Source organism: Heptranchias perlo, chromosome 26, assembly GCF_035084215.1.
Source record: "Heptranchias perlo isolate sHepPer1 chromosome 26, sHepPer1.hap1, whole genome shotgun sequence".
Lineage (NCBI taxonomy): Eukaryota > Metazoa > Chordata > Chondrichthyes > Hexanchiformes > Hexanchidae > Heptranchias > Heptranchias perlo.
In genome coordinates this window covers 31,635,689-31,661,356 of record NC_090350.1, presented here as the reverse complement: position 1 = coordinate 31,661,356, position 25,668 = coordinate 31,635,689, and the positions used below count along the sequence as shown (strand labels likewise).

Here is a 25,668-nt window from a genome sequence, read left to right as displayed (position 1 = left end):
TCCCTTCTGGGCATCTGGAAAAGGGGCAAAGAGGAAAGATAAAGAAAAGGCAGCACTGATAAAGTGGTTAACCCAAATGAAAACGAAGAACAACCCAGTCAAATTGGAATTTTGTTACCAGATTGCAAAAAGTTGAGAAATTGCTGCATAAAATCACTTCAAATTGTGGAAGATTCAACGATGAAACAGGAACTCAACAAAGAAAAACAAAAGTGCTCCAGCACAGGACTGTGCTTCAACCCGACAATCCAAACACTGGGCCCCAAACTCTGTTTATTTGATGAGTCAATCTATTATGATGAACAGATAATTAAAGAATCATTCCAGATGTTGAAATATTGTAGAGATAATAATCTGTTAAGTGAAGATCAAGGATGGAACTTCAATGGGATTTGGATAATCAACTGGCAATGTTCTTACTGACTGACTAAATTATCTCCCTCAGGTTGAAAAATACAGACTCAATAAATACGACAGATAACTTGGGAAAAACAAATCAGATCATTAAACAAACAAATGAGCTGAACTTGCTTTAATTACAAATTTTAAAAGAACAAATTAACTCATTTATTCTTGAAGATTTTAATTACAAATCTTATCAAAAAAAAAGTGACAATTAGCTTCAAAGACACGTTCACTATAGCTGGAGGGCAGGGGAAGAGGAAGAGAACAAAATGGTGTAATGAATCAAATCCAGTTCAGATGGAGGATGCGAGATGCATCCTCCATCTGAACTGGATTTGATTCATCCTCTGTCTTTCGGCCAATGGGTCCTACAGAAATTAATTTGGGCAGTGTCAATCCAGCTCCTATTGGGCATTTACCCATTGCACACAAATGCCCCTAATTGGTACTAAACTGGCACCATCATTCAGAGAGGCTGGTGTGGTAATTGGAAAATTGGTTGAGCTCTCGTGAGTTTAGGGAAGAGTAGAGGCAGTTTTTGTCAGCATGTAACCTCCGTACACTTGATCTGGGAGTGCAGACTGCTTGATGCTCACAATAAATGCCCAGACCAGAAATTGTTTTCAGTATTAACATGTCGGAAAGTGTTTAACAAAAAGAGACATGTTTGTTGATGCAAACACTTCCTTCAAAATTAGAAATACTGCTATATAATAGACAACCTGTTCTAAAACATTCTTGGTTTTGCCAAAACAGGACACTGGTTCAGCATGTGGGTGTTTCCAACACGGGTGTTACAGAATGGTAAGCCTCACAGTCACACTCCCCATGGGTGAGTTCTTGAAGTTAGGAATGATATCAAGAAAGATGCACCAAGTGGGGGCCCCAAGGACTTTACTCGTGGAGAAGACAAGATAACATAAATTAGACGAGAACAACTATTAATCCTAGATTGCAGTATCTTTCTCTGCATCTCTCTCTCTCTCTCTCTCTCTTTCTCCCAGTCTCTCAAACACTTTTCATCTCTGCCCCATCTTTCTTACTTGAACATGGAGTATACAGGTCCAACAAAAGATCTGTCTCTTTTAACCCTCGCCATGGCTCTGGCCCTGAAATCTTGTAGCTATTTTTATTTCTGTGATGTTTTGTCCCTTTTCCTATTTCTGATGTGTCAGTGTGCTGTATTTGCTGTACATATACATGTATTTGCCCCAATTTCCATATCTTCTGGGCAAGAGCTCACGCTAGTAGTGGCAAACTTTGAGGTGATGGAAATGGCCAGTAATTGAAAGCAAAACAGTGGTAGGGCTGAAGAAAGGAATGGGAAAAGTAAAGGTGGAGGGGTGAGCGCATGCCATAAAAGGCAAAGGATGACCGAGGCTGCCACAATGCTGAACTGGGGCCACCTCAAGAGTCAACCAAGGGGTGGTGGGGGATTGGCTAAAAAAATGATTTTTAAAAAAAAAAAGGGGCAGTGGGACTGATGAGAGCGGGACTGGCTTTTTTTTTTGAAGAATCAGCCATACTTTAAGATGGGAGAGAGGGGGACACAGGGCGCTGCTCTTTTGAACTGGTGAACATACCAGCAGGCAAGTGAGAAAGTGAGCCAGAAACATAGACTGCTGGGAGTTATGTTATTTTTTTTTAAGAAACAGATTGCAAAAGGCTACCATAAAAGGTGTGGGGAGCAGGGACTGCACAGCAGGTAGGACGGGTTGAAAAGAAACCGTAGGCCAAACAACATGGTGGTTGAAGCTGGATGACTCACTGTGCACAACAGCACCAACTAGAGGAGGAGGTCTGCAATTGCATTGCAATCAGCAGTTATTATAATTGTTTACATTGGCAGTTTCCATTAAAAAAGTGTCAGCCTTGGCTCAGTGGCAGCACCCTTGCTGAGGCAGAAGTTTGTGGGTTCAAATCCCACTCCAGAAACTAGAGCACATAATCTAGGCTGACACTCCAATGCAGCACTGATGGGAGTGCAGCACTGTCGGAGGTGCCATCTTTCGGATGAGACATTAAACCGTCTGCCCTCCCAGGCGGACGCAAACGATCCCACGGCACCAATCGAAGAGGAGCAGGGGAGTTCTCCCCAGTGTCCTGGCCAATATATATTCCTCAGACAACATCAATAAAACAGGTTATCTGCTCATTACCTCATTGCTGTTTGTGGGACCTTGCCGTGCACAAATTGGCTGCTGTGTTTCCTACATGACAACAGTGACTACACTTCAAAAGTACTTCATTGGCTATAAAGTGCTTTGGGAGGTCGTGAAAGGCGCTATGTAAATGCAAGTTCTTTCTTCCTTCAAATGTCAACCTAACATGTTGCCAAAAATAGTGACAAAAGGAGGTAGGACAGGAACTAGTTTAGTTCATTCAGAGTTCAATTTGTGTTCTGGCTGCAGGTCACAACTCTAGCTTGCTTTTAAAAAGAAATTATAAATCCAAAAGTGTGATTGGTAAGGTCAATAAAGAGGCTACAGAGATTGTGACTCTGGTATTTGGAGAGTTTCTGTGCACATTCCAAAAGACTGCCTTTGTTTCTTCAAAAATTGTCTCATAGAAATTTGAACACGATACCTGAAGTGTGACAGTCAGGAAATGCAGACTAAACATTCATGTTTATATATACTTATTGATCACCTGTGGCATTGCTCAATGGAGTTGGAGGATACACTTTCTCTTTCTCCTACTTATGTCTGTTGTCTTTGTGTACCAGAATATGGTGTGTGTGTGTGTGTGTGTGTGTGTGTGTGTGTGTGCGCGCGCGCGCGCTCTCTCCTATTATCTTTCCTTGTACTCCTCCACTTTTTTTTTGATTTCTGTGTGCTATTCTGCTTCTCTACCAGGACCACTATTTATGTTGTCTATCTTTATCTCCTTTGCTTCTCTGTCTCAGTCTTGTTTTGTTTCTCTCTTCTTCTGTGTTCGCATGTGGGGTAAGGGTATTGGAGAGTAACTAACCATCCATATGGAGGAAGAATGAACAATATAAAATCAGTAGGGCAAATAACTGAAGCCACTGAATAGGTTTCACCAAAATTATGAAGAATAACAGCTAATTTCCCCAATGGCTCAGGAGTAAATGACCATATAGACCAGGTTCAAAGTTTGATTCCTGGTTTGTGCTGAGTTAGCAGATCTCATCCAGGGCAGCAGTTGGACTGTTGGGGTAAGGAGGAGATGATCATCCAGTACTCCTGCTCCTGACTGTTACCTAGCTGGAAAGTAGACAGGTGTGAAGTGAGAACAAGATCAGGCTCTGCAGTGATGTCCTCCCTGGGAAAACAACCTGGACTAAATCTCTGTTCACAAGAATGACCACTGGGGGTAGGTACAAGAGGACTATCCCTACTTGTGGAACCATACCCCAAGAGTCAGTGGGGGGAAAATAAAGACCTAAGGAAAAAAATGTCATTTTAACATTACTGAGATGGCAAGTCTGCACAAGTCCATTTACAAAAAAGGGACCCAATGCACAGTGAGAGGAAGTGATGCTTGAACTGCTCACAGAGTGATGGATAGACATTAGTATATCAGCATCATCGAATGATGAAAGGCTGCTGCTAATCACTGCAAAGCTCTCAGTGGCCGTTAGTAGTTAAGTGGAAAACATTTGCTGGGAATTTGTTCTTAAACTCAGGACACCTTACAAAGGAGAACTGTGGTCTATTTCTCTGCTTAAATATATATGTGCGTGTGCACTTTAAAACTGGCTTTTGTGTACAGGAGAGATGATAAAGACGAATTAGCTCCAGGAACTAGATATTGGAGGAGTGGACAGAGTATTTAATACATGTTGTTTGCAACCAGTTTTTTTAAAATTCAGAACTTTAAACTTTCACCCCTTTTGTAATGATGCTTGGGTGATATATCTCTACTATTACAGGAAGCTTTGGACACGGACACACACACACAACTAATTGCGATATACTGTCAGCCCACTCAAGATCATCAATGCCCTTTTTATAAGAAAACATCATTCACACTTTACCCTCCATTTTGCGACTGTTTGCAATACTAAATTCGTTCAGATGGTGGGTTTGCTGGTCGACAAAGCACCAGGACACCAGAAGTGTTCCATGCCCTCAAACACCGGCCAAGACCATGGAAGATCTGCCAGGGTCAAAGTCACCAATCTGCATTATAGACTGGACATGCCTGAAGCCCACCGAGATTGATCATCCTGCGCTCACTTTGAACAAGCAGACTTTTTTTTTGTTGGTGCATTATCTCACTGCATGTTTGATTCCACAAGCATCATTCACAATAGATTACTGTGGCCAGTGATTGACAGAATGCCAAAGAGTCTGCCTTCACAGACACACTCATGAGTGTGCGATGGGAAGAGCAGAACGAGTTGGAGGCCACCACTGTGAATGGGAGATGAAAGGATTTGATTTCTGTCAGTGCTGACATGCTCACATTCCTGTTGTGTAATACATTGCCAACTTCCACTCCTTCAGATCTTAACCATCTCCCCCCTCAGAGCAGCTGAAAAGCATTTCTTGACTGCAGCCATACTTGGCTTCTACGAGTCACCTAGACTTCTGAATTATTTATTTTTAAATGGAATCTTGTTTGCATTTTCTGGACTGTGAAGCACAGTTTTGTTGCTAGCCATACACTCTGTTAAGAGCTGCTAAGTTGCCTTAAATTTTCAACAGGGAGATTTCCTTCAGTCAATTTTCTTTTGTGCAGGAGCTAGAGGGATAACAACTGGTTGATGGACACAGGGGGAAATTGGACAGTTTTATCTTTTGAAATAATTAAAAACTCAATTCAATTTTTTAAAACAAAATTGTCCTTATTGGTAGATATGGACTTTTGCTTAAAGCAGGAAGCGTAGAGATTTCTTAAATTTGATGCAAAGTTGGGTGGAAATCCTGAAGAATAGAGTGAACTGAGCACGTGAGCCATCATCAGCGTGATCTATAAGGGGCACACATTTATCTTGCTGCATATTCTGGGAACAGGGAAAGCCATCTTCGATGGGACTATTAACAGGGTGAGCAAGAGTTAACTGTGTAATCTTGTCATTTATATGTATTAAGTCTGTGCTACCTGCTAAGCAGGAACCTGTTTAAACTCCTTTCTGGCCACAGAGGAAAGCATCTAAAGCCATAGCTCAAAGTGGATTTGTCAAAGCTCCAGGAATGGGAAAGAAACAATATTCCCTTTGTTGGTCCTGTGGGCTGTGTTCCAAAAGCAGCAGTGATCAAGCCTATCGTAAACTCTCTTGCAGAGCTGTAGTGTTGACCTACTGTTCGAAGTACGCTTGAATTGATGTAGGTACAGATATCATTTGTGGGTTTACATAATGCTACATTTCAAGTTATTTTAAATAAATGGAAATAAAAACAGGGAATGGCACAAAGCTTTGGCATCCCTCCCACCCTCAACCCTTCAAGGCTGTAAGAGCATGATCTGTTGGCAGGTCCTTGTTATATTGCATACCGACCACAGTCTGACTGGCACTGAGGTGCATCAATGACAGGGTCTGCCCATTAATTTTAAGTGTTAGGAACGCACAAAATGTTTGCCCCAGCATCAAAAAGGCTCAATGTAAAGTTTACAAGTCTGCAGATAGCCCAGTGGGCTGCCTAGGCATATAAAAATGCTCCATTATCAAGCAATTATGAATGGAGCTGAAGACTGTAGCATCATCAGAGAAAAAGGCCCATTCCTCACCATATGACGGGGAAGGATATGAAGCAGCTGAAGATAGTTACACCAAGGGTGCTACCCCGAGGAGCTCTAGCAGCAATGTCCTGGGGCTGTGATGATTGGCTTCCGACAACCATAACCCACCTTCCTGTGCATCAGGTACGACTCCAGTCACTGCAGGGCTTCCCCCTGACCCCAGTTTCGATAGGGCTACTTGGTCAAATACTGCCTGGATATCCAGGGCAGCTCCTCTCACCTCGAGATCTGGATCAAGGCTGTTAACCCAGAGTTGGCAGAATCTGAACTGAGTGTCAGCGAGCAGGTAATTGGTGAGTAGGTGTTATATGATGGCACTACTGATTATTTTATCCATCACTTTACTGATGATTGGGAGGATGCTGAATAGCACCTTACAGTGATCACTCCTCAAACCTCCCCCATGGGGGAGGAAATGCCAAACCACTGATCAAGGGCCCATCACTGGCATTTTCGAGACCAAACACTGCAGATGTGGAAAGTATGGTGCATATGTAATTGCACGCATGTCCAGCAGAGGGACCTAGTCATGGAAATAATGTGGTCATTCACTGGGTAAGATCCTGGCTGAGCTGCAGATGGTCAGCAATGAACACTGGCAATTCATACTGGAATGATGTCCTCTGCTTTAGCAATACAGCAGGGGGTGAATTCCTGTTGTGCACTCACTCTGACTTTTTCTGTAAAATTAATAAGGAATTTCAGCTGTATGCCGTTGCCAGAAATGCGGGAATGATAGCAGTGCTGTGAAGGGCGGATGGACTTTCATTTATATCGTGCCAGCGCTTCCTCAGGACGTCCCAAAGCACTTCACAACTAATTAATTATCTTTGAATTGTAGTCACTGCTGTTTTGTAGGCAAACACAGTAGCCAACTTGCACACTGCAAGATCCCACAAACAGCAACGAGATGAATGACCAGCTAATCTGTTTTGGTGGTGTTGGTTGAGGGATGAATATTGGCCATGACACCAGGAATCCTGCTCTTCTTCCAATAGTGCCCTGGGATCTTCAATGTCCATCTGAACAGACAGACCGGCTCTCCACCATTAACCACTCACCCAATGGTAACTTTGGGGGGTGGGATTAAAAAAAACAGATTTTTATTTTGCCAAAATCAGACGCAGAAATGTTATTTCGATGCGACTCAAATGGTGACATCACCTTGGAGTCATCTGGAGAGCTTATATATAAAAATAAAGAGACTTTTATGTTACAACTGTAGCATCAAAGTGAAATGGTAACATTTTGCACCACTACAGTTATATAGTGTAAATGCAGCCTGTACCTGGAGTCAGGGCTTGACCTGACCCTGGAATGAAGAGGAGAAACAAACTCTGGTGGAGGGAGTTTCGTTCCAGGTACAAGTGTAGAGTCGAAGGCAATACGGAAACTGCTTCGCACCAATGCTAAACTTTTAGTATCAATTGAAGGGTTAATGCTCACATTGCACAAGTTCCTGGTACAAACTCTATGTTCCATCCCCGTGGTGTGCAGGTCTTTCAGTTTGATCGTTAAAATTTCTTTGACAGTCTGGCACTTACAACATACAATTAGACCCAGCACAATAAAACACTCAAGCAACTCGTTGCTAGAGTTTTGTAGTCAAAACTGCAGCACCAAAACATTGGTTCCCACACCATTACCATAGCAACAGGATTTTAAAAATCAGGTAAAAGTCTGCTGCTCGACTGAGAAGGGAATAATATTAACCCTTCAGCTGCCCTATCACAAATGGATCTGTCAATCATCAGCGAAGAGGAGCAGTCAGATAGCAGTGACACCTTCAGATAAGTCCCGATATATTGTCGTTTCTCTCCCTCCCCACAGCGAAGTTTTCACATTTATGACGTTTAATTGAACGTTGCACATAAGTTCGTGCTGTCCATCAGTATCTGAATGTTGCACCAGGACCGTTCAATCTGAGACTGTGAAACTATGAGACCACACAGGCCGTGGGCTCTGACTTTCAGGAGTCCAATATCGAATTCAAGTAGTCAAAATGGAGGGCAAAATTGATGTAGTGTTATTCTACGTCCAGGGAAATAGTGACATCTAGTGGCCGATTGCAAAAGTTACAGAAATCTCTCTTAGAAAACGCTGTAAACACTCAATAGGTCAAGCAGCATCTGTGGAGGGAACAGACACGACATTTTGGGTGTGGACCAGTCATCAGAACTGTTCTAATGAAGGGTCCATACCCGACGCGTCTCATCTGTTCTCTTCAGAGATGTTGCCTGACTTGGAATATTTCCAGCATTTACTGTACTTGTTTCAGATTTCCAGTATTTATGATTTTTCAGCAATCTTTATTATATTGACAGACTGTCCAATTTTGGACAGCATGGATCTTTCTTGCAGTGTTAAAATGAAACATGCCAACAGACTTGGGTTCATCAGAACTCTCCCCAACTGAAATCTGCTTTACTGGTCGCATGTGCCCAGCTCCTCTCCTGTTCAAAAGGACACAGCCCCAGGGCACAAATGGACCCATCTTACTGTACATTCCCTGTAGCAATCAAAGCCCCTTCTCAATGTATAAAACAAGTCTTACCCTTAGTTCCTGGAGGCTGCAGGTTATCTCCGGTCAAAGAACACCATCCCACAGGGAAAATATCCCGAGAGTCGTATCGACACCAGTAATCAAAGGCTCCTCTCCAGCCATCAAACGTCACCAGCACTTCTGTCCCTCTCACTTCTCCAATGGTTGCAGGGCAAATAAAATGAGGGTTCTTCCGGTCAACTGCCTCCAGTTTCATCCCCACTTTATAGTAGTTCTGGGAAGGTGATGGTGGTTCCTGTTTATGGAAAAGCACACCAGAGCCAATCAATGATTTTTGTGCTGTCAAGGTACTGGGCCAGTTCTATACAGTTGTTAAAAAGGATATTGTTTGGAGACATCCTCAGAACTAAAAGACTGCACAGGCAAGATCACATCACATTGTTGCTTATTTAATACATGACCAACATATGCAGCATATTAGCACTGGGCCAATTTTTTGCAATTTTCCTAAAATGGCAGTGGAAGTGGGGGGCTGAATAATTTGGAAAAATGATATAAAAATGAAGGAGTGGGTAAAACCACTGACAAAGAGTCCAAAAGCTAGCAGACAAATTTAAAAATGTTGAGATTGTAAGTAGGGAACTCAGATGGAAACACTTCATACAAATGCTTTTTCTTTCCTTCTTCCCAATTTCCTCCAGCAATTTTTTTCTCCCCTCCCCTCCTGGAGGTAATTCTTCGATGACAAACAGTTTCGCAGGTACTGGTGCACCTCTGGTAATTTGCCCAAGTGACCTTTAACCATTTTCAAGCCTTGATAATGTCAGCAGGCTATTTGACATTGGGGGCATCCTAATCAAACTCGTCCCTATCCACAGCTGATGCCACCTCTGAAGTCCATAGAGGGTTTCTGGCTGATTTCCCCCTCTCTAATCCAGGGTACCGAGACTATTGGAGGAACCTTACCACCCCCCCTGACATCGTTGAATTCAGTACAGATTGGAGATCAAAGCGGAGACCATTCTTGTCTGTATGGCTCAGTTGGTGACTGGATAAAGTCACTGACCAATTTTGGTGGGGGGGGGGGGGGGGGAGCAATGGTGGGAGGGTATTTAAATATTTAGGCTGGAGAGGGGTGGGATTAGTCATCCTGCAATTGTCCTTTAGCAGAACAGGCAGATAGATCAAAGCAAGTCTACTTTCAAAAATATTTGCTTGATTACAGAAGATATTTATTTGTTAGATTTTAACTAAAACACATTGAGGCTGTTAAAGGAAAGTTCTGGCTTCTATTTGATACACAGGCCACCCAGCACTAATCACATCAAAAAAATATACATTACTCTGGTCTTCCCAGAGTAGAAGCCAATTGCTTGCTTGTTGTCTCAGTCACAATCAACCTGCTTCTAATAATAATGTCCACGCGGCTCTGAAACTGACCACTAGGAGGTGCACAAGAGCAGCCTGGCTTCCATTCAGAACCTTCCGACAGTGGGCTGCCCGAGATTGTGAACTCAGCAAAGCGGAGAAATCGAAAAACCTGCACCTCTTGGCTCCCTTGATGGGTATAGCAAGCAGCTGAGCCATAAAGATGTCGCGTTCAGTCCCCAGTCTGTGCCGCGTTGGCCAATCTCGGCTGCAGATCTCACTACAATTGGCCTCAGCACCCCCGGCTTCGGGAAAAAAAAATTGGCCCGGGTTCCCATTCCAGATTGCTATCTAGTGACCCCTACTGGACAGTATTGGGCTCAGCTGGAATGACCCCACAACGGAATAGTTTACCGACACTCACTGTTGAGGCTCAGAGATGATTAAAGGCTAGTTGGACAAGGTACCAGGAGGCAATTGGAACCTTTGGAACCAAACTACAGCAACGAGTACACCTCTTCAGGAGAAGGGGCCGATAAATCAGCCATAACATTTTTTTAAAAATTGAGTGTCCTCCCTCCGCAGTCTATGGCTCTAAAATAGCACTCCACCCAGCACGGACGTCCTCTTATTATTTCAGAAGGAACACATTTCAAAGTGAGTGCTTACTACTTATCGATATCAGCAGCCACCTGTGATGGAGGGGTTTCCAGCACCTTTTTGGCACCACTTTTTGGTTTAAAATGACAAATTTGGTGTGCAACAGAGTCCTACAGACCAGGAAGACCCCAGGTTCAATTACTAGTTTGGACTTAATTAGCTGGTCTTAGGCAGGGCACAAGTCTGGGTGCCACAAATGACCTTGGAATCCCTGGGCCAGGTGGGGGAAAAAAAACAGCCAGATCGTTATCCAGTAGCCCTCCTCCCTCCCCCCTCCCCCCTCCCCCCCCCGCCCCCAATTCCACGACCTCCCCTGCTGAAAGGTGAAGACACAATTGGGCTCGGCTTCCCTCCACGGTGAACATAGTTGGCTGTTGCTTCGAGCCATGCAGCAAGCTGGGCAAAGTATGGAGGGATGCCCATACCCATTGAAATCCTCCCATATCCGCATCAATAGTTTCCAATACATTTCAGCAGCAAACTGGGCAACATCATTGCCAGGGCAGAGTGCCATTGAATAATATCTGTGAAAAGTCTGGGCATGGGTAGGGGAGTAAGAAATAGAATCATGAAAGGAATTTTCAAATTTTGGTCACTGTTAATATTTCACAAACTGCTCAAACAGGTAAATGATACTTTCTCGGAGCAAAGTCACTAGCTGCAGGCAGTAAACTTACTCAACTTTAAAGTCAAAGAGCTGGCACATTACTATTGCACTGAGATAGGGAACTGCTTGCGGTTACTGGCAAGTTGAGGTGATATAATTTCAATTGCTCAACAAAATACAGGTAAGGTAATTGGCAAAAGAACCAGAGCGAAGATGAGGAGAAATGTTTTTACACTGCGAGTTATGATGATCTGGAATGTACCGCCTGAAAGGGTGGTGGAAGCAGATTCAATAATAACTTTCAAAGGGGAATTAGATAAATACTTGAAGGGGAAAACTTTGCAGGGCTTTGGGCAAAGGGCAGGGGAGTGCGATTAATTGAATAGCTCTTTCAAAGAGCCGGCACAGGCACGATGGGCCGAATGGCCTCCTTCTGTGCTGTCAGATTCTGTGAACACACCCGATACCACGTTGGGGGATAGGAACTCAATTTTTTATTTATTTATTTCTTTTTAAAAACACTTTCTGGCCAATTTTTCTCTCCTGAAGGTGTGTAAAAGTATCCAAAGCTCTTAATTAATCTTTTCCACACCCTGAACTAATGACGAGCAGAGTGATAAATCTACAAAGGGAAAATGTTCTGGTGAACTCCCATCCCTTTCAGTGGGAGCTGAGCAAGGGTTTTTACACACATTAACCATGGGATAAAACTACAGAAATCCTTTCACTGATAAGGTCAGGAACTACCATTAATTTCAATGGACAAAGATGGGTTGTTTGAGTGTGGAAGGGTCAAGCATTTCCCACTTTATCCAGTAAAAGGGAACGAATAAAAAAGTGTAAAAAGCTAAATGCACAAAGGCTGTTCCAACATAGGGTCTGGAAATGGGAGGATGCAGGCCTGTGCTGACAGATGATTTCCAATACAGTAAGCTCCTGGGCTGTCACAAGGGCAGAGGGGATGGGTGATACCAAATAGAAATTAGGCAGTTCCCACAGGGAGGGAGAACTGGAAAGGGAAGTAATCCTGACCGAGGGACTCATGCACTTTCCAACAGCTGAATCAATACCAGCCCTTGGAGGACACAGATGACCCCTGGACACTTTCAAGTTAGTGAGGAAATGGTATAAGGAATAGTGGAGATGGGGAGCCAATAGGAAATTACAAAATGAAGAAAATTGCAAAACACTGTCGAAACCCTAAATAAAGGCACTTAAAATATCAAAGAATGCCTACCTTGTGAAATATTCTGACTGGTGCCATTTCTGCCCCACTTAGAGTTTTCAGCAAGAACATGGGCCATGAAGATGCATTCAGTCTAAATCCTAGAGTCGGCATTACAAAAAAGAAAGTGTAAGGAGATTAATGTTCTGAGCACAGTATGCCATTCACACAATCACATTCAGAACGGAGTGAAAGGGGCCCTAATCTGCAATCAATGTGAAAGTGTGAACAACCATATATAAGCATAAAATCTCAACCCACCAAACAACAGGTCGTATCAGAATTATACGAGCAGATACATGGTCTAACTTCTGACAGCTGTCTCCAGGGAATAAACTGTGCCCCGTTTTGGGTTTTGGAAGCTGCTGCATTGGTATCTATATTACATGCATAACTAGATTTGAAGAGTGAGGGCTCTGGAGAGTCTGGAACAAGGGGGCATAACCTTAAAATTTGAGCTAAGCAGTTCGAGGGTGGTGTGAGGAAGCACTTCTGCACATAAAGGGCAATGGAAATTGGGAACTCTCCTCCCCCAAAAAGCTGTTGAGGCTCAGTCAATTGAAAATGTCAAAATGGCAATTTATAGGTTTTTTGTTAGGCAAGGGTATTAATGACTAAGGAAAAGGCCGGTAAATGGTGTTAAGATACAGATCATCCATCATCTAATTGAATGGCGGAACAGACTCCAGGGGCCAATCTATGTTCCCATAAACTCTGTAGACCTTGCTATAATCTTCATAGAGTTCCAGGTAGCAATAAACAGTAGGTTTAAAAAAAAGGTTACGGCAGTTTCACATTGATGGAATGCTACTGACAGCAGAAACATGGTCTTTGGAAACATAGTGCTCTGCGTCTCGATAGTACTCCAATATAAGATGATCTGACATCTAGAAATTTGACAGCAGAGACCCACATTTGTGTGTTATCACCAATCTCCACAATGTTGCAATGCAGAGCCAGACTCCTTCCATTGCCAATAGGAATCATAGGTCTCTCATCTTGCTTTGAATCAGCGAGGAGGAGAAGTAAATAACGTAAGACAGTTCAAGGAGGCTGTGAGACTCCGTTAGAGTGGGGCTCTGTCTGGAACCATATTTATGAATATACAAGTGCCAAAAGAGCTGAGCTACAGGTCCGGTATGTACCATTGGATGTACACAATCAGGGCCATATCCTCCACAATTTTCTTTTTGAACATTTGTAAATTTTGATAGCCCTTAAGGCGATGACATCCAACAGAGCCAATCTGAATAACAGGAATCATCAGCAGTATGTTAATGTAGACTCCAGAAACACAAACTACTCTAATGAATAACATCTACCCACTTATTGCCACAACTAAAACACTCGCACAGTTTTATACAAACAATACTGTTTGAGATCTGCAGCCAATTAATGATTGCAACAGTTTTTCTCTCTCTATTGCAAAAACACTACAAGGGGAGCTCCCTATTCTAATTTTAGTACCATGCTAAGTTTAAAGGTACTGCCCCTGGGAGGGTAGTATACCAGCAAGACTGTATAATGTTATGATTATGTTAATCATTGTTGAACAAGACGTACAGCATGTTAGCATCACTGCATGTTATTTTAGAACACTCCAGAAACTAATATAGTAACTGGAGAAGTGACAGCAGCCATGTGATAATGGAGTGGCTGTCCCACTATTAAATGATTTAAAAAGGTATCTTGACATTTTATATCTTACTGGTAAATTGCCCAGGGTCAGTGGATTAATATAATTTTTTAAAAAATAAACAATATGGTGACAGTGTTGGGAGAGCAATCTCCGAAACGTGCTCTAAGAAGCCAAGTAGTGGCCAGAGCCCTCAACAACATCATGGCAGATGACTGAGCAAAATTGAATGGGAAATGATGATGTAGCAATTTACAATGATAAATATTGATAGAATAGCATAATCAAAAATTGTGACAACAAAAGCTAAGGTTTGTAGGCGGGAAGCACATATCCTACATAAGATTTTTTTATACTAAATAACAAAAGGTGATTCCTGCAAGCCTTTCCTACAGTATTCCTTTCAGCAGTTGGTCAGGACTTTGAGAAAGTTATGTCCAACATTGTGCCTGGTCACTTTACAGTCACTGTACTTTATATTATCTCTACAGCACTGCAAACACACAGATCAAAGAACTGAATCCCTGATATCAAAGGACAAGCACAATATGTTGACCAAGTAAATATATAGAGTGATATGAACAATTCAATCACCCTTTTGCGGCAGGCTCTTCACTCTGTTGCTAACACACACTGAGCTCCCAGTTTAAAACCAGTGAACGTCTTGATATCGAATTGTGTTTGAATGTTCACAGTGTCTTTCCAAATACAAGAACCAATCGAGAAATCTACAAACAATATAGACAAGCGCGGCAAAGGTTGCTGCTGTGATAAATGTCAATAGTTGTAGGCACAGGAAATCTAGTTGTATAGTCAAATAATTGAAAATTAAACTCCCTGTAGCCACATTACTGTCTGCAGAGTATTAAAGGCTGAAAATAGCAAAATCCGTGAAATACACTTCCAAAAATCTGAAAACACCACAAGACTATAAAATACCCCTGGAATTCTGTCATGAAGCAATGTTATTGACAGCAATCATTTGCATTGTTTGGAATGTGATCCCCAGTTTGTTATCCCCACTTAGTTATCCCCATTTGTAGCGTCCTCCTTCAGTCCTGAGGCAAGATCGTCCAACACTGTGAGCTTCTCCACATTGGAGGATCAGAATCTGAGGGGCTCGAATTTGATCAGCTGTGATCTAAACAAGTGGTGGAAGAGGCAAGAAGGGCTGAATGGCCTACTCCTGTTCCTATGTATGGGAATCATTTTCTTCATTCCTCCCCACCCCACCCCTTTTACAAGCTCACAGTATAACCGTGAGGGAGGCAAGGTGCACTCGCACTGTGCCCTGCACTATATGCAGGTCCAGAGCTGCCCCAGTGTCTCAGGTACAGCCACAAGCTGCTGCACGCAGTGCAGGACACAGCTCCTGTGCTCATCAGATTTCATGCCTTGCTGAATGATGGAGCTCTACGCCATACAGTCTGAATAGGCTGCTGGCACCTAAGAGGCTCCACAAGTGTTTGATGTGTCATTGCTAAATAATTCAAGTTAGTTCATTTGGAGATGTGCCCATTAAATCATAAACCGATTGCTTAATCTGTTCTTCAATTCATAAATCTGGAAACTAATTCAGAATCGGATTTTATTCATTTGGAAATTAATAATTTAATTCAGATATTTATATATTTTAATATATGCACATATTTGTGAATATCTAAGGACCTTCTCAATGCATTTACACATTTAATAATTTATAATCCTTTTGAGAAAACAGATTTAAAAATGCAAGGATCTAGGATTTCAATTTATCGGAACGCTTTCAATTTCACCTTGCGATGCCAGTCACAGTGAGGAACAAGACTTGAAGCCGTATCTGCTCCTACACTGTAACTGCTGGAGTCTGCTTGCTAATGTTCCATACACCATGCCTTCAGACGTTTGTAAACATTTCTTCAAACAGAGATGGATTAATATCTGTAAATAGCCTTCTGGGTCGAGTAGTGTGGACAAAAACTCAGGATCAATCAAGAGGCAGTGAGTGAACCATAAGTTTCTATGGGCGGTTGAGCCGAATAGGCCAGTTGGCCTTCCTCATCTGTACAGATCACTGTGAGCTTTGCGTTGAAGATCGCAGCGCACTTAATTAGACAAGCTGAACAATGTTGAATTTCTCCCCCATAGTGTCTAACATGGGGGAGGGGAGGATGGTAGCAACATCCATTTCATTAGTGAATGAAATTTTGCCTGATAATGGCTCCCATGTCGGCCCTGCCACCGTTTTCCATAGGACAGCCGTGTCGCAGTGGTAGCACTCTCTCCTCCAGAGTCAGAACGTCGTGGGTTCAAGCCCCACTCCAGGACTTTGAGCACAAAATCCAGGCTGACACTTCAATGCAGTACTGAGGGAGTGCTGCACTGTCAGAGGTGGCGTCGTTCGGATGCGATGTTAAACCGAGGCTCCATCTGCCCTCTCAGACGGACATAAAAAGATCCCAAGGCACTAATTTGAAGATCAGCAGGGGAGTTCACCCTGGCCAATATTTATCCCTCAACCAACATCACTTAAAAATAGATTATCTAGTCATTATCACATTGCTGTTTGTGGGACCTTGCTGTGTGCAAATTGGCTGCGGCGTTTTCCTACATTAACAGCGCCTACACTTCAAAAGTACCTCAGTGGTGTAAAGTGCTTTGGGACGCTCTAAGGTCGTGAAAGGCGCTATATAAATGCAAGTCTATTTGGTTTTCAACATACATTTTTCTGAAGCTCACAGCAAAACTTTAAAAAACTTCCCACCACCAGTGAGTGTCCTTTCATCAACAGACAGAGCACACTACAGGGTGGTGCAGCACGGATAAAAATAGGAATGAGGACAAGTTTAACCCTGCAACAGTCACAGGAAACCTTCAGAGAGCAGGCTGCACAGATTAAAAGTACAGGGAGGGGAACTGCTGCTCTATGTTCACCTCTGTGGTCAGGGAGTTGGGGGGGGGGGGGCGGGGAAGCAGCTGCTACTATTCATTTTGCCTCGGGGCAAGTAACAGTCCTGCTTAAGGAAGCATCTTTCAGTTACTGCGTCCACAAGGGAGCAAATGTAGTACATGGTCACGTGACCCTAACCTGCTCGATTTCTGACAGTTGTCAAACCTCTCTGGGGAACAGACCAATGATGCAACAGGCAAGTAACAGCCCTGATTAGGAAGATAACAAACTAAGGAAACAGGTAGGAGCAGTGAAAGAACTTGCACTTATTGTAGTGCCTCATCATTTCTCTCAAAAGCCTCACAAAGCTTCAAGTAGGAGAAGCTTGAATTGGAGTGTCAATTCTTTCAGACTAATTCAATGAATATTGGAACCATAGTGCAACTGTATTTTCAAAGGTGAACCAACAAAAAAAAAAGAGAATTTTAGTTTCTCCAGTCTTATGCTTGATAACTTCAAATTGCAATGGTTAAAATGTAGATGAAGTGAATGTGATGGCTGAGTTTTTCAGGGCATGTCTGTTGGTCTCAATAAAAGACAAAGTGATTTATTCTCTTTGGTATTGTGAACAACAACATTAAAGATTTTATATAGATAAAAGTTATTTTGATATTTACAACTTATGGTACGTTGGTCTAGCGCATTAAAAGACAAAGAAGACGGGTTCATTCTGTGGCTAATAAAATTGTACCTGAAATGAAAGAAAATATCAGTGAAGTTATGTTATTATTTAAGTAAGTGGATTTATGTAGGTCAACACCCAGACATGTCCTAAATGTTATATATGTAGCATCATATATAACATTTAGGACATGAATGGTAAATTCTGATCCAATTCTTCCCAACATATATAGTAAATTATTTGGAAGTGCAGTGATTTATTTGGACAAACACAGCAGCTATTTTGTAAATACCAAGGACCCATAAACAGCAATAAGATGAATGCCTAGTTAGTCTCAGTCTGCTGGCTGAGGGAAAAGTGTTTCTACACGTAAACGCACAAGGACAGGGAGAGAGCAGCTGGTCCATCGAGCCTTCTCTGTCCACCATTAAACACATTCCTCCCCACCCACCGATTCCCTCTGATATCTTTAGCATCCATTGTTCAATTTAAAATTTCATCTGAAGGATTGCACCTCTGATAATGTGACGCTCCCCGAATACAGCACTGGAATGTGAGCCGACAACATGTGCTCAAGTCCTGGAGTGGAGCTCATACATACGAACCCCGATTTTAACCTAACCCGCCTGGCGGGAAATGGGTGGGTGCAGGTTGATTGCCTGTTTCACACCCTGCACGATTTTACGCTCCATTGAAGTCAAGTTAAAATCGGGGCCACAGTCTTCTAAATCAGGCAAGAGTGTCACACTAAATGAGTCAAAATAACACTGGCAGGGGGGGGGTGTAGTGGGGTGAGGAGGAGAAAAAAAATGCTACAGGAACAGAAGGTCCCAGGTGAGAGGTAATCAAAAGAACCAGAGAATTGGGTCAGAACTGTTGACTCCAAACTGCTTGAGATTTAAGTACATAATTTTGCTACAACAATAGATCACATCATAGACACTTCAGAATTAACTGTTTTCTGCTGTTCTCTGTACTGACTCAAATCATATGAAGCATTAGAAACAATGTAGAATATTTACCTGTGTAAAATATCAACACCAAAATGGTCAAAAATGTAAATTTGAAGAGGGTGGGGAATTCCCAGATCCTCTTGGTAGTAAATCTTATTGACTTCAGTGCTCAGGTCTCCTTTGAAAATTTCTAAATTCATCACTGCAGAATCCCTGGAATAAAGTTTTTAAAATCACACGAGAACTGCAAGTGAGTTATATCAACACCATGAGTGGGGGACAAATCACAGTCTCCCCCAACTCTACAGCATTTATTCTGTTTATACCACATAATGGTTAAAAAAATGAAAAAGATAAATAAAAAGGTACAAATATTGAACAGGGACGAAATTTCGGTGCAGATTTGAGGAGTGGCTCGGAGCGGTCACTCTGTAACCTTCTCTTTCACCATACCCCCCCCCTCCCCCATTCTCAATTATCAGGTCACCTCGGTGAAATACAGAAAACTAGTTGATGGAAACAAATGAATCAGCAATTTTAACCTAATGGATGCTCTTGCAGGAACGCACCCTGTGGGATAATGAGGGCTGGCATGCAAAGATCATCATTCTTGTCAGCTGCCTAAATACCTTCTGCAAATTGACAACGTACAGGAACAAGGGGCACGCGCCAATTTAAAATACATGGATCTTCACTGCAGGGAACTACGGTTTCGGAACGAATCAGAGCGAGGAAGAACAAACAATAAAAGACAAAGCTCGATGAGGAGCAGAGCCACACAGACTAAAACATCCCAGCTTAGAGTTTAATAAAAAATCAGCCAAAGCACCTATTCATTATCTAGCGGTCCTTGCTGAAAACCATGCCTGTTAGGTGAGCACAGGGGCAGATGTAGCTGTGACCCCCTCACCACTGAATAGTCCACTGACACACAAAGAATGGCCATTTAAGGGAGGTACTGAAGAACGCTTGCTGGCTGTGGGACAGTACCCCAGCAAAAAGACAACTCCTTCAGGAGAAGTCGGGGGCGAGAGAAAATGAAAAGAAAACCAAGCCCAGCAAGCGGGCGGAAGCTGGTTCGCGGGGCTGTATATATTTTGTAGTGTTGCGTGTAAACATTTTCGTTCCTGAAGAACTCATCCTGATCAGGCAATGGGATCTGGAAATTTATCTTGCTGGATTTCTCGCTCCCGCTGTCTGACCAGGATGAGTTCTTCAGCTGCAAAGTATGGTTTGTAAATGACCCCTAGTGGCAGGCCTAACAAGTGCAAGAAAATAAACTGAAATCTGTGCCAATAATGTGATTCGAGGGGCATAAGCTCCAGCAATTTTTAGATACAACGGGCATGATTTTTTTTTTTTTTTTTTACATGGAACTGGGAAGGGAGGAAGATAATCGGACGCAAAAGCAGGAAGTAAAGCTGGCGGGTCACAGTCGCAGATTGCGACCTAATTGGGGGAAAATAAATTTTACTTCCGGGTTTCGTGCCAGCCAGCCAGGTGGGAAGGCCAGGGGTTGAAGAAGATGGAGAGGGGGAGGGATCGTCGACCGTGGAGGACATGGGGTGGGGTGTCTGCTGCCAGAAGTGGAGCTCGGCGGGGTAGGGGCTGATGCTGGGAGGAGTTCGAAGCAGATGAAGAGCAACAACTATAAGCCTTCTTGACAGCTGAAGATATTTGACTAGCTCCCTCCAGAGCCACTATCAAATGACAGGACTCCTCCCTCCACCTGCCTTTATAATAGTTCCATCTCATAATCGATACAAATCCTAAGTCAAATCTCTTGCCAAATATTCAGTAGAGTCAGTGGTCGCAGATCAGTAGAAGAGATCGGAGGTCGGGTGAAGAGCTCGTAGATCGGGAGAAGCGATCGGAGGTCGGGTGACGAGCTCGTAGATCGGGAGAAGCGATCGGAGGTCGGTCACAGTTCTGGAGAAGCGACCGGAGGTCAGGTGAAGAGTCGGAGATTAAAGGGGGTGGGGGGGGGGGAGCGGTGGGGAGGAAAAGTCAGTCGATCGCGCCAGATGGGCTTGTTAGGCCTGGATGAAGCACTCCTGCTCCTCCGGGCCCACAAGCAGTGTAATACAGGCACTCACCTCATGGATCCGGCCCTTCTTGCCTGCTTTCACCGGACGCAAATCAGGAGCGATGGGAGGCCTGTGCAGGTAAGGTTAAATTAGTTTCCCCTTTATAATACACAAAAAATTAAGTGCCTCAACTATCGCAATGAGATACACTGCCCCTTTAACAATCCACCCACCGTCATTAAGTGGGGACGCGACTTCCAGCCTTCCAATGAGTGCACGCATCCAAACGTGCCTGGTTTAAACCCGGGAAGTGGGCGCGCTGGAGCCGGGTTGCGGTCTCACTTAAAGAAACTGTCATTTTTACACCTCCCTCTTGCCCCCTCCCCACCCGTTCTTTAGGGTTAAAATTACCCCCAATGTTTTAATGCCCCGTGCCGTGGATTGGGACTGTATTTCGGTCTCTTGTTCAGATTTGCACACCCGGTAAAGTTCCAGTGGTGGCTTCAAATCCAGACGGTCTTCACACTCTGACCATTCACCATCCAGGGTAGGCCAAACATGAACTGGATCGTGAGACCACACAGAAGTAATAACGCCCTTAATTGGCAGGAAAAGGCAGGAGGGGTGGGGGGGGGGGTGGTGGGGGAGTGAGCAGAGAAGGACCAAAATAGTCAAGAGTTCTATCTTGGGTTTCCACAACAGAAGCTGTGACATCTGCAGGTGTCGACTTGAAATATCACGCAGGGTCCAGGAAGCAGGCTCCAAAAGGGAAGAGGATACAGATTAATGAATAAGTTACTATTGCTATTTGCCACTCTTTTAGAATCCCCACTTATGTCTTTTGCACCAGCCTTCTGAAATGTAGCAGAGTGTTTATTCCTTTAAGGACAACACAAAGTTTTATCATAATTCTATTGCAGGGGAGTAAGACTAACTGGATAGCTCTTTCAAAAGAGTTGAAACAGGCACAATGGGCCAAATGGCCTCCTTCTGTGCGGTATGATTCTATGAATTCAGTCCAACAATTGGGTTAAGGACGAATTTCAACAGTAATAGACGCTCAGTTACAAGCACTAAGTTAATGGCAGGCTGGGCTTATCCCAAACCAAGTTTTGAAAGCTCAGTTGGAGCAAGAAAAAGTGCATTCACAGCAGGATCTGATCTGAAAACAACTCTGCCAGTTGTTTTAACTTCTGTAATTAAAAGACAAAATGGGCAGAGAACCAGCTTTTAGCCTCAAACTTCACAAACACATTGGTTTTGCTTCTGGAGGAACTCGGGAGCCACAATTAATATGCCCCAGATGTGTCTTAACAAATTTGAATTGATGGGTGGGGGGAGGAGAAAACACATCTGCATTAGTCCAATATTTTTGTGGCCGTTCTTAATCATAATTCAGGACTGTGTACACTTTTCCACCTTCACCACTCCAAAATTACTTTTAAGCATCCAGTTTCTGAAGTCCAACTGGTTCACTAATATCCTGTAGGGAAGGAAACCTGCCGTCCTTACCCAGTCTGACCTCTGTGACTCTAGTCCCACACCAACTTGGTTGACTCTTGACTCCCCTCTGAAGTGGCCTAGCAAGCCAGTCAAGGTAACTAGGGATGGGCAATAAATACCAGCCTTGCCAGTGATGCCCACATCCCGAGAATGAATTAAAAAAAGAACTGTAGTACAAGTTCCGCACCCATGAGGACGGCCTCAACCGGGATCTTGGGTTCATGTCACGCTACACGTAACCCCACCAGCAAAAAGGGGAAAAAAAGTTATGTTTTTAATATTCTCTCTCTCTCTGCCATTTGGGTTTCTTTCTGTCTGTCTGTGTAATTGACACAATGTATATCCAGTGTACTGGGACGTGCTGTTCTCCGTGACTGGCCTGTTTGAACAACGACGACACCTTTTGATTGGTGTGATGCTGTCCCAGCCTAGTATAAGATATGCAATTTGAGAACCTTTTCACTCATTCACTTGATGAAGGGGATAATCTCCGAAACCTTGTGATTTTAAAATAAATTTGTTGGACTATAACCTGGTGTTGTAAGATTCCTTACATTTGTAGTACAATAGCAGCTTAAAATGTTGAGCACCAAGAGCCACAAGGTTAACACAATACTAGTCTCTTAATAGTGCTCCCAATGGCAGGCAGAGCATTTGTTTTATCCACTTACTCCCAATAAGCAAACACTGATACATGGAGCAAATTAATCACTGCCTGAGCAAATGTACTCTCTCAATCAAGGTACCTATTAACTGTCGTGTAGTGCAGTTATGTGCATTTCACAACATGTTTTGGGAGTATTATGCCACTTCTAAAATGTACAGAAAGATCAAATCATTTCAACATTAAAACTATAAAACAAACACCAAAGCAATTTTCAATAAAGCAAGCTAATTTTCCAGCGCCTTTCAACTTCATTTAAAATATTTAAAAAAGGGTCTGGATTTTAAGGGTTGAGTTAGCCCTTTGTCGGGTCTTGCAACAATAACTTGCATTTATATAGCGCCTTTAAAATAGTAGAACACCTCAAATCACTTCACAGGAGCGTTATCAAACAAAATCAGACACCGAGCCATATAATCCTTATGGACAGGTGACCAGGTGATATTAGGACAAAAGCTTGGTCAAAGAGGTAGGTTTTCAGGAGCATCTTAAAAGGAGGTGAGAGAGAGGTAGAGAGGCTTAGGGAGGGAATTCCAGAGCTTAGGGCCCAAGCAGCTGAAGCCTTGGACGCTAATGGTGGAGCGATTAAAATCGGGGATGCGCAAGAGGCCAGAGTTGGAGGAGTGCAGAGAACTCGGAGGTTTGTAGAGCTGGACGAGGTTACAAAGATAGGGAGGGGCGAGGCCATGGAGGGATTTGAAAACAAGGCTGAGAATTTTAAAAAGCGGCGTTAACAGACCGGAAGCCAATGTAAGTCAGCGAGCACAGGGGTGATGGGTGAATGGGACTTGGTGAGAGTTAGGATGTGGGCAGCAGTGGTTTGTTTTTCCATTTGCAAAGTTCCTAACATTAAAACTCGGATGTAAAATTTAAAAATGACTTACTGCTCCTCTGAAGTATATTCCTTTTTTTTTTAAGCTCTTTCTAATATTTCCACCTTTCAGCTGGCTACTTTTGCTCAAGATTTTCTCAGCTAGAAATCCCACCTGTCTCTGTGGCCGCCATGACCAGGCTTTGTCTTTTTTAAATCCCATTTTCCTGTTTCAGGGTTCCTGTGTTCCAGCCTGCAAACGCTAACCGCCTTTTACAAAATCATGACTGCCTCCAGTTCCCAATAAAGTGATTTGGTCGCAAATCGTGGCCAGTTATTAAAATCATTCAGCAAAGTAGAATAAACTGTTACAGACTTGTTCCTAAGTTTGACATATGCTCATCTTTGATGATACTCAAGGTGCTGGAGGCCATGGTGTGCAGTTCCTCTCTCCATCTTAAAATGATGATATTCAGACGACAGCATTGTAGTCAAATTAAATGCACTGTTGGGTCACAACAGAGGTTTCACTGAAGTAAATTTTCCTACATTACAACAGTGACTACACTTCAAAGTTGGCTGCAAAGCACTTTGGGACATCCTGAGATCACGAAAGGAGCTATTTTAATGCAAGTTCTTTCTTTCTTTCTTTCTAAATACAAGAAATTGGTCTGTATGTTTGAACTCTGTCTCCATATTATACAGTAAAGCCTAGTGCAGTCAACAGGCCAGCTCCTAACTCACTTCCCCTTAACAGGATTTCCTAACCCAATGCATTTAAGGGGAATCTAGATAAGTACATGAGGGAGAAAAGAATAGAAGGATGTGTTGATAGGGTGAGATGAAGTAAGGTGGGATGAGGCTCATGTGGAGCATCAACACCGGCAGTGACCTGTTGGCTGAACGGCCTGTTTCTGTGCTGTAAAATTCTATGCAATTCTATGTTATGTAATGCTTAAGCGCCACAGCAAAAGCATCTTTCATTCCTTCAACCAGTTCAAAAATGAATACTTCATTACCATTAGCCAAGAATTAAAAATCCTCCTTTTTATAGAGCATTAGTTGGCTGGAAGTGTGCTGCAGGCCAGTAACACAGCCGAGAGGTTCTGCAGCTTCCCCCAAAGTTGGAGAGTATAATAAAGTTATCAGAACCCACTACCACCTACATAACACATCCCAAGATTGATGTTTTACATCAGTGGCTTTAAAGCCACCAAGAGATTCCCATAGTCTCTCGGCTTCCCGACAGGCACCTGGTTTGGAGGATCCCTTTGTAAAAATTTGCAGTGCATTTTTACCTGCAGCTCGATTTGGACTGTAACACAGTTAGTATCAATTACAATGCAAGATGCTGCCTAAAGTTGTGTTTCTTGGCACTCCAATTTATCATAGGGGCTTTCAAAGTTTTCTTCACGAGGGACCCCTGCAAATACCGACCCTCTCCTGGGACCTGCTACAAATATTGACACATTTCCAGAGACCTCTGCAAATACTAACCCTCTGCAGGGGCTCCTGCAAACAATGGTCCTCTCCAGGGACCCCCTGTAAATATTAATATATTCTTAGCAACCCATTGTCCTCACTCCCAAAAGGCAGTGTTAGCTACCTGAAGAAAAAAAAATCTAATCACAGCAGAAAATGCCTTGGTTATTAATATACAACAAAAACAATCATTTTCTATCCAAATTTGACGACTGATGGACAGAAATCTGATGAATCTTGGGGAACGCCTGGCATCCCCTCGCAAACCTATGATGCTGCAGAAAGAACTTCTAGCCATTCGTTAACTCCAACATTCTCCCTAATATAGACTTTTTCATTCGCCTTTTCAATGTCAACAATGCTCTGTAATTGCTTTCAGGTCTCAATGCACATTTTCCAATGTATGGCACCACTTTGATTGTACAAGATGTCGATAGGCCCCATTTGGATTTTTTTTTGCCCCCACGTCACCCGAGCAGGTCACCCACCCATCTGAGAAAGAGTGTTTGATATCATTCATTTATAGCACAGTGACTATATGATGCAGCCCCATTTGGGGGTTTT

At 43.0% G+C, this 25,668-nt stretch overlaps 1 protein-coding gene across 2 annotated transcripts in view; it reads right to left on the bottom strand.

Moving 5' to 3' along the window:
- LOC137342651 (polycomb protein SCMH1-like) overlaps positions 1-25,668 on the bottom strand; it is a 154,989-nt gene that overhangs the window by 62,250 nt on the left and 67,071 nt on the right. For both annotated transcript variants that reach the window (XR_010967311.1, XM_068006704.1), the window contains exons 7-8: positions 12,490-12,578; positions 8,669-8,912 (exon numbers count right to left, since the gene is read on the bottom strand). Coding sequence is in view for 1 of the 2 variants with exons in the window: in XM_068006704.1 (XP_067862805.1) it covers positions 8,669-8,912; positions 12,490-12,578 (333 nt within the window). In the remaining variant the exon portion in view is untranslated. The remainder of the gene's footprint in view (positions 1-8,668; positions 8,913-12,489; positions 12,579-25,668) is intronic.